This window comes from Nematolebias whitei, chromosome 15, assembly GCF_014905685.2.
Source record: "Nematolebias whitei isolate Nwh7 chromosome 15, NemWhi1, whole genome shotgun sequence".
Lineage (NCBI taxonomy): Eukaryota > Metazoa > Chordata > Actinopteri > Cyprinodontiformes > Rivulidae > Nematolebias > Nematolebias whitei.
Window position 1 is genome coordinate 10,734,745 of NC_056512.1, and position 8,836 is coordinate 10,743,580.

The 8,836-nt window shown below is 39.3% G+C and overlaps 1 protein-coding gene across 2 annotated transcripts; it reads left to right on the forward strand.

Annotated features, from left to right (window-relative positions):
* Positions 1-762: 762 nt before the first annotated feature.
* Positions 763-8,219, forward strand: prmt1 (protein arginine methyltransferase 1; the record flags this gene model as incomplete). 2 transcript variants are annotated; one of them, XM_037689373.1, is given in 8 exon segments in its annotated part: positions 763-872; positions 3,011-3,106; positions 3,195-3,350; positions 5,665-5,728; positions 5,799-5,941; positions 6,797-6,884; positions 7,865-7,980; positions 8,069-8,219. In XM_037689373.1, coding segments are annotated over 8 exon segments (847 nt in total), but the record flags the coding sequence as incomplete, so codon positions are not given.
* Positions 8,220-8,836: the final 617 nt, after the last annotated feature.

Here is an 8,836-nt window from a genome sequence, read left to right on the forward strand (position 1 = left end):
GTGCTTTGTTCTTTTGTTCAGCATTTTTACAAATAATAAGCAGATTTCCATCCCTTAGGACTTTAGCTAACGCTACATCCCCAATTGCTTTTTTTAATCCATTTGACAAACTTACAGGACTTATTCCCATCATTTCCTGTCCTGCCTTAAATTTTAGTATAATCTTGGCATCTTCCATCATTATTTTCTTTCTTATTTCAGTTCTTTCTTCCTCTCCCTCAAGAGCTCTTTTACCAGTTGTTCCTTTTATAACATTTTCTTTTCCTCCTTTCTTCTTATTCTCTACCCTAGACCATCCTATATCCATATCGTTATCCTCCGAAAGCCCACCACTACTACTAGCCATCTTAATCCACTCACAATCCAGATTATGCCAAAAACCACCTTTAAATTCAGATTTTTACTCTCCAACTGTCGTTTCTAATTTATAATCGAACTAATTTCACCGTTGTATAGGAACATACAATGATGACAACACATAGCACTTATACTTTTCATGAGCCTTGAATGCAGCATTTGCTTGTGAATCTGGAGTGGCAAAAAAGTCTAAAAAATAAAACTTGTACTCTTGCAGATTTTATTGTACGCATACAAATCTTGTTGTACGCTTGTGGTGGGACTACTTTAGACTAGTTTATCTTCACAGAACAGACAGACGCCAGGGTTATGTTCCTCTTGTGAAGCACTAAAGCACAAACGGAAGTGGACTTTCGTGAGTTAACAGTAGGTGGCAGTGCATACTTCAGAGGGAGAACTGTAGTTCGTCGAGAAGAAGACGACGAAGAAGAAGACAAGGCGAGGGAAGACGAAGACGCAGATAGTCACAGCGCAGACAGAACATGGAAATGGCCGCGCCAGCTGAAAGGATGGAGGTAAGGTGTTTCTCGAGAAAGTAAGATATCTCACTCGTTTAATTTCACACACGGTCCACGGTAGGGGGCGCGACGCATTTCATCGTCTTTTTGAGTTTTTTTCCCCACCACAAACCGATTAAATACTGACGTCTTTGTTCAAACTTCGCATCTCATGTTGCCGCTCATTCATTTTTTTTTTTTGTGTCGCAGTTGGGACAAAGCTGAAAAAAATAAAATTAGTTCAACAGTTTGACTGTCGTTATGATAATACGGCGCTGTAAATGTTTAATAGCGTTATAAGTTAGAGTTAATAGTAGTGGGTATTAGTAATTTTACCCTCCCGGCTCAGCACGGAGCCTGTGGGACCGCATGGGTCTAACGTGTGCTAGCTGCGGAGCTAGCAGTTAGCCACTAACGCTAGCGTGAACAGACACCGTCAAACTTTAAATATCTTTTTATCTTTTAGTCTCCTTAAATTTGTAAACGACATTCAGCGTTTAATTTTATTTAATTGTAGCGTAGCCTGAAATATGAAACATTTAGTCAAAAACCCGCTCGTCTTAGCGGCTGTAGAGACCTGTGATTTACAGAGTAAACTAAATTAAATGTAATTTTTTCAACACACGGAGGAATCTTCAGATTAAAACCCAAGTCTGAAGTGGTCTGGTTACCACGTGCTTCGTACACAGCGTGACCTTTCACCCCAAACTCTGGTAGTACAAGTTGTGCTATAATAATCCATTTTAAATTGAAGCGTTAAACTTAAATTAACTTTCCGTAGCAGCTATATTTATAATTTTTAGCTGAACTTTTTTTCAAAGCATACATCGGACGTATAAATGGTGTAAGCTCAGGCGGGAAATGGCTACATTTTGGTGTATGAGAGAAGTTCAAACTGATGCTGTCACTCATATTGGTCACCATGGTAACCTCATACCTGTGTCTCACTCCCTGACTGCCATGTTAATGAAAGGCAGACAAAAAAAGAAGGGAGTTGCACTAATTTTTGAACTGCAAGATAACAGGTGTAACCATGAGGCACTGACAGACACACTAGGTTAAAGAAGTGGGGGTGGATATTTTTATTTTGGATAAACTGTGTAACAAACAGAGCTGTGTAAGGTTTTTATTTTCATTTATTTTCAAAAAGGTAAATGTTTTAGGCTGCTCCAATGAACCATCTGTGGAAAATTTAAACTGTGATTGTGTAAAGACATTATCCTGACCTCTATCAAATGATGCAATTTAAACGTCTTCGGTAGTTTTCCAGATGTACAGTTCTGTAATGCGTCGCTCAATGTAAACAAGCATCCAGTTGACTCTGCCTTGATCACGTGATTGATCTGTGTTCGGCTGCTTCGTGTGAATAAACAAATGAAGCAGAATAAGCGAAACAGGATCTTAGAAAAGACATTTAGGTGAAATCGGAGTAAACTGCTGTTAAATGTTGTCAAGAATTAATATTTGAGAAGCGTCGTAAGAAAAGCATGACATTCAAACAAGCACGGCTTTTGCGAAGCTTCTTCTAGACCAGTAATTTTACAGTTTCAGTCTGAAATGTCTCCATATTTTACTCAACAAATCTGAGCGTTAATGCGGACTGATGGGCCAAAGATTTTGGACTAAAAAACCTGGAACAGGTCAGTCCAAAAATCAATTTGCCATCAGAAAGAGATCTGGAGCTCTGAATAAGCTGCTGGATGAGGACCAGGTCAGCCAGGTCCGGTTCTGAGTCTTCTCACTAGTCTGTCACAAGCTAGTTCAAAGTTGTCACGTTTCTTGCATTTTCTGGCTCTCAGAAACTGAACTGGGGTTTTCTCCTGCCCTTAACTATTTTGTGAGGAAGTTGCGTTTTAAAACTTGTATTAAGTGTTTAAAAGTTCCTGCAAACACTCTGGAACATTTAAAACTCTTACAGATGTCCTGATGCATGCTCAATAATCCAGGTAGAAAAATCTAAAAAAAAAAAAAAAAAAAAAAAAAGTTAAATCTGGTCCTCTGGACATTAAAAAAACAAAGCAAAACAAAGAAAAAATGTCTCTTACAGATGCTGTTCACACTTCATTAGTTCATGTGTTGCCAATGTTTGTTTACAATGATCCCAATAAATATAAAAATGTGTTTACTTCAGGTAATAATTGTTTGTCTCTGTTGAGGTTTCTCAGGGGGAGAGCTCAGTTAAGCCTGCAGCTGAAGACATGACATCCAAAGACTACTACTTTGACTCCTACGCCCACTTTGGAATCCACGAGGTAAGTCTGGTTGTTCTTTACATAAATGACCTGTCTTTTTTTTTTGTCTAAATCTAAACTGAAGTGTTGGCTCCTCTGTACCTTGTAGGAGATGCTGAAAGATGAAGTTCGCACTTTGACTTACCGTAACTCCATGTTCCACAACAAGCACCTTTTCAAAGATAAGGTGGTTCTGGATGTGGGCAGCGGGACGGGCATCCTCTGCATGTTTGCTGCCAAAGCAGGTGCCAAGAAAGTCATCGGGGTACGTTGATTAAACGTTGTCATTAGTGAGTAGGAATGTGCGATATGGCATAAAATTCTTATCACGATATGTATTGTGAAGGGTGGCGATAACGATATATTTCGCGATATGTTTTTTAGTATAAAACTTGCTTAAAAAAAGCATAGGGTGTCCTTTTGCCATAATGTTTTGAATTAAGAAAATTCCACTACTAGGTCCAGATAGTTTTTAAATAATGAACAAATAAAGTATTAGGCTTCTTTCTTGTAGAGCAAAACAGTGCAAAAGATATCAAATGTAGTTTCAGTTTCCAGTCTTACTTAAGAAATGAACAGCAACTGAAACACTTCACCTCCAACCCTCTAGTTGGCGTCTCCTTCTGCTTTAATGGAGAGCTGACACAAAATGAGTCTTTGGCTTTGACCAAAGGGTCTGGCAGTAAAATCACACAACACAGCGTTCTTTTCACAGATCAGAGAGCAGGTTTCTCTAAAGCTGACCAACGCTTACTTTAACTTACGATGGGGGAAAAAAAACTTTTGACGGAACACAGCGTTTTGCGCATGCGTCAGAATACGGCAACTCTACGGCAAGCCGGCTGTAGTTAGCTTGTAGCTTCGCCACTTAGCTCTCGAAGAAAAGACTTTAACGCCACTTGCGCACATTTTTCAGCTCAAAAAAGTTACGGTTAAATCTGACAACTCTGATTTTACTTCAGACACACAGCATTACTGCGGTTAGCCGGTAGAAGACGGATCTCCATCGTAGGCTAAATTTCTACCGTATACCGTATATATCGCGCATTCCTATTAGTGAGGAACCATCGTTTTGATCAGCTGTGTTTGTTTAATGCATCGCTGCAGCTTGAGCAGCTCTTTAAACATCCACAGCTCATTCATGACGTTACAGCTTGGAGTTGTCTTTTGTAACGTTTGTACTTTTTGAAACAGCCTTTAAATTATCATCGGAACAATTTGTACTATTCCTCTGTTCTTCCCCACCCCCCAAAAAAAATATTTTTTTCAATTTTCTTGTGGGCAAATGTTGCTCAATTTGCCCCCCACCCCCTCAAAAATTAGAACTGTCTTGAGTTCTTTAAATGACCTTAGCTTTAAATCAGAAATTTTGATCCTGATGACAAGAATTGTCCCGTTGAAAACTATTAAAATTCACATTTTTGATTATTTGATGCAACCTAAAACATTTTTTTTTTAAGATTTCATTTTGGACTTGTAGTTATGAAATTTTAATATTTATGAATGATTATTTCTTGGGTTCTTCTGTAACTTTATGATCTCGTCATTTTGAGGCTGCAGGTTGTGTCAGGAAGGACGACGACTTAAAACTGTTGTCAAACCTTTTCGTGCCGAGTCCTAAAGATGGAGCAGCTGAAAGAACAACTAAATATTCTCAGACATCTTTTCTCTCTCAATGTTTTTCATCATTAACTCATTCTATTCAGATGTTCATATATCAAAACATTCAGCTCATTCATTCCTGCTGTGACGTTTGGTGTTTTATGCAATTTTTACTTTTAGATTTTTTGGCTTTGTTTGTTTTTCTTGTTGAAAATGGGACTTTCTTCACACATCCTTCAAACTCTTTGGGTTGTTTACAACCTTTACTGCTCATTTCATCGTTCTGCTCCAGCTTGTTTTAGCTAATTTCGTTTTCAGCTATTGTCTGCTAATTCTAGCTTTGTGTGTTGTTGGTTTTTTTTTTTTTTTTTCTTGTGCTCATTTCAGCTTTTTTGTGCAATTTCTGCTAATTTCAGCCCTTTTTCGTCTTTTCAACTTTTATCCATGAATTTTACCAGTAGCTTTTTTGTTCTAATTCTCTGATAATTCCAGCTTTTCTCTGTATCTTCGGTGTTTTTTCTGCTGTTTTCTTTTTAGAATAGAGGCAAAGAAGAAAATAAAAAGCTGGACAGAAATCCTGATGCAGAGAGAGCACAGACAAAAGTCAAACACACAAATCTACATTCATCTAAAGACACAGCAAATGTTCTCTAAAAAAGTATTTTGGTCTGTAACATAAGGCCTTTAAAGGGTGAAAACCGCCAAATAAAAATATTTAATATGTATATTTCAGTTAAAATCTCGGATTCAGTCTAAAGTTGAAAAATGTGTTTTTCCTGAGGTAACATGAGATTTGTAAGGGTTAGCTGTATTTGCATGTTTTCCACGTTGAACTCCAGATCATTGTTCTCTTTGATATCTACTTCAGCTTCCTTCATGTTCAGTTTAGCTACTGCTCTACATATTGTGGTTTTTGACCCGTTTTGATGGTTCTGATCAATTTTAACGAGAGTTAACACTCTGGTTTGTCCTAACAGATCGAGTGCAGCAGCATCTCAGATTACGCTGTGAAAATCGTGAAAGCCAACAACCTAGATGATGGTGAGTAAATGCAGTCCAGCATGCTGATTGAGAGTCAGAGAGAGGTCCAACGTTGACTTTCTGTTTCCAGTTGTGACTATCATTAAGGGGAAGGTGGAGGAGGTGGAGCTGCCAGTGGACGGAGTGGATATCATCATCTCTGAGTGGATGGGCTACTGTCTCTTCTACGAGTCCATGCTGAATACAGTCATCTACGCCCGGGACAAATGGCTGGTATGTCTTCTTGTAAAGTTTCCAGGTTTCTTTTTCTTCCAGTCAACACTTAAATGATGTAAAGCAGTAATGACAAGTTACCGTGAAGCTGCAGAGGGTTCTGTTGCTCTGTATGTCAGGTCTGTGTAAACTAAACCTGGCTCCAGTTCATGGACAACCTTTCTACAGTTTTTTCTATCGAAGCCGTTCATTCCTCTTGAGTTATGATGATAAACGGGATTTATTTATGTATTATTTATTTAGCTAGAATCTTCTTCAGTTTTATCTTTAAAACAGTTATCACAAGATACTGTAGCAGGAATGCATTTTTATATCAATTAATGTCAAACTTTCTACCTACAAAAAGTAATAATTTAAACAACTTGCTGGTTGTTGTAATGTCAAACTTATTGTCGCAGTAACCATTAAAATAAACAGTTGTTAAAACCAAAAAACATTTTTCTGTTTGAACTGCACTTTCCTCCAGCTTACTGTCCTTGGCAGGCGCTCATATGTTCTGTTTGTACCGACAGTTTTCAAGTGTTGCCTCCATCGTCAGAGCTTTTTTAGCTAGCTTAGTGCTACGTCAGTGCTGGCAGTTGATGGCGGTGCAGGAGGTGTTCAGTAGGCGGGGTGCTCAGTTGTGTTGGTGGCGCGCCCTGCTTGTATAATGGTAGAGGAAACTCTGACTTGGGGATACTCCAAAGGTTGATCATTTGTAGATGTACATCCACTAGAGTGTGTTATTCATCTAGTGGTTCCCAACATGTTTTGTCCACCATTCAACTGTGGGTGATCATCAGTTCTGACCAATGTGTTGGGTAGCAGTAGCTCTAACCCTGTCACCCTCCTCTGGTGTGTTTTCCTCTACAACAGAAACCAGACGGCCTCATTTTTCCAGACAGAGCGACTCTGTACGTGACTGCCATTGAAGACCGGCAGTACAAGGACTACAAGATCCACTGTGAGTACTGAAGCCCACTGTGACGCTGTCTGTTCTGGTGAACGTGACCTCCTCTTCCAGCAGCTAACAACCAGAATATTCTACAAATTGTCAGGCATTTCCTGTTTTTTTAAATTATTTTTGTATTTGTAAAATACCGTTTCATGTTTAGACATTTTAGAAAAGTAGGGTTTTTTTTTTTTTCCCCACCAGGAAAAGGTCAAGTTAAGATTTGATGAGTGGTTTTATTGTTTTCTTGGTTTTTATGCTGCAACACACTAAAGCAGGGATGTTCATCTGACAGCCTGGGGCCAAATCAGGCCCACGGTTCAGTTCAGCCCACCAGTGGGTTCATTTTTAACCTGACCCCGTGTCCTCATATGCGACATTGATTTATTTTTCAGAAAACTACTTATCATAAAAAGCTGAAAGTTTGTTTGCAGTGTAATTAAGACCTTCTGATCCCAAATTGCAAGGAAAATATAAAATGCAAAAAAAGAAAACCCTACTGTCTTCATATAAGGGCATCATTTCTTCTTCTTCTTTTTTTTTTTCTAAAACCACTTCCTGTACCATGATAGTCCAGTTATTTAACTTGTTAGGTCCTACTAGTCCCATGTACCTTGGAGAAAGAAAAAAATTCACACCGACGTAAAGCTCGGCTTTCAGGTTGCATAAAACCATTTTAAATGGTAAAAAAAAATTTCATGAGAATACCTGCTGGATGTCTGGCCCTGTGCTCTTGGCTTTCAGTAACTGCCCTGAGCACTTTAGTTGAACAGTCCTGATCTAAAGTCTGTACAGAGATGAAGGCACCACAAACAGGCCTGGATTAGTTACTGCAGCATTGTGGGTAGTTTGCTGTTTGTAACAATGTCCCAACTGTTTCTACGAATGTTTTCTTTCACACCAACAAGAAGTAAAAGGTTCATGTGTGGACATAAATCTGAACGTGTTTGTGTGAGACCCAGGTGCTGCTTTAACAGTGATGTCTGTCTCAGGGTGGGAGAACGTTTATGGCTTCGACATGTCCTGCATCAAGGAGGTGGCCATAAAGGAGCCCCTGGTGGATGTGGTGGATCCCAAACAGTTGGTGTCAAACTCCTGCCTCATCAGGGTGTGTGAATATTCTCATGTCTTTTCATGTGCAGGCGTTGTAACAGATCACCTGACGTGAAGTGTTTGGTTTGTGTATTTGTGTTTAGGAGGTGGACATCTACACGGTGAAGGTGGAGGACCTGACCTTCACCTCTCCGTTCTGCCTGCAGGTTAAGAGGAACGATTACATCCACGCCCTGGTCACCTACTTCAACATCGAGTTCACTCGCTGTCACAAGAGGATCGGCTTCTCCACCAGTCAGTGTGCTCTTCACACCACAACTCGCATGTTGTCACCTTTCATGATAAACAATAAATCAATTAATCGCATGATAAATGAAAATGATCAACCTCATTTTCATTTATCAGCTTTATCGTTTCTTAGTGTCTCTCTTTGCACTGAAGACACTGGATAACAAAAGGCTCAACTCCAATGCTCTTCACTGACCCCTCCCTTTCTCTTTTCTCTTTCAAATCTGTTTTAACTGTTCAAAAAAAATACGTTAACTTTGGTATTTCTATTCCAAGCAGTTTTCTTGCATTAAAATAAACAAATAATTTCCAGGTCAAAAGAACAGTTTCAAACCAGTGACACGTCAGTGCCTAATGTTAACTGCTACACACTGAGGACCTTTTTCACTTAACAGTTTTTCTTCAGAAAATTCAACGTGTCTTCCTTCTGTGGACACAAACAAGCCTGCTCCTGACTGATGGTGTCTCCAGCTGTAGAAAATGATGATTGTTGCTTGTTGCACACACAGATACCTGGTTGTCAGTTTGATAGCACTGACATAGTGTCCTTCACATCCCACCAGCAGGTCACTGGATTCAGTGAGGTAGGGTTGATGCAGACATCTGCACCTCTGTGTCTTTGC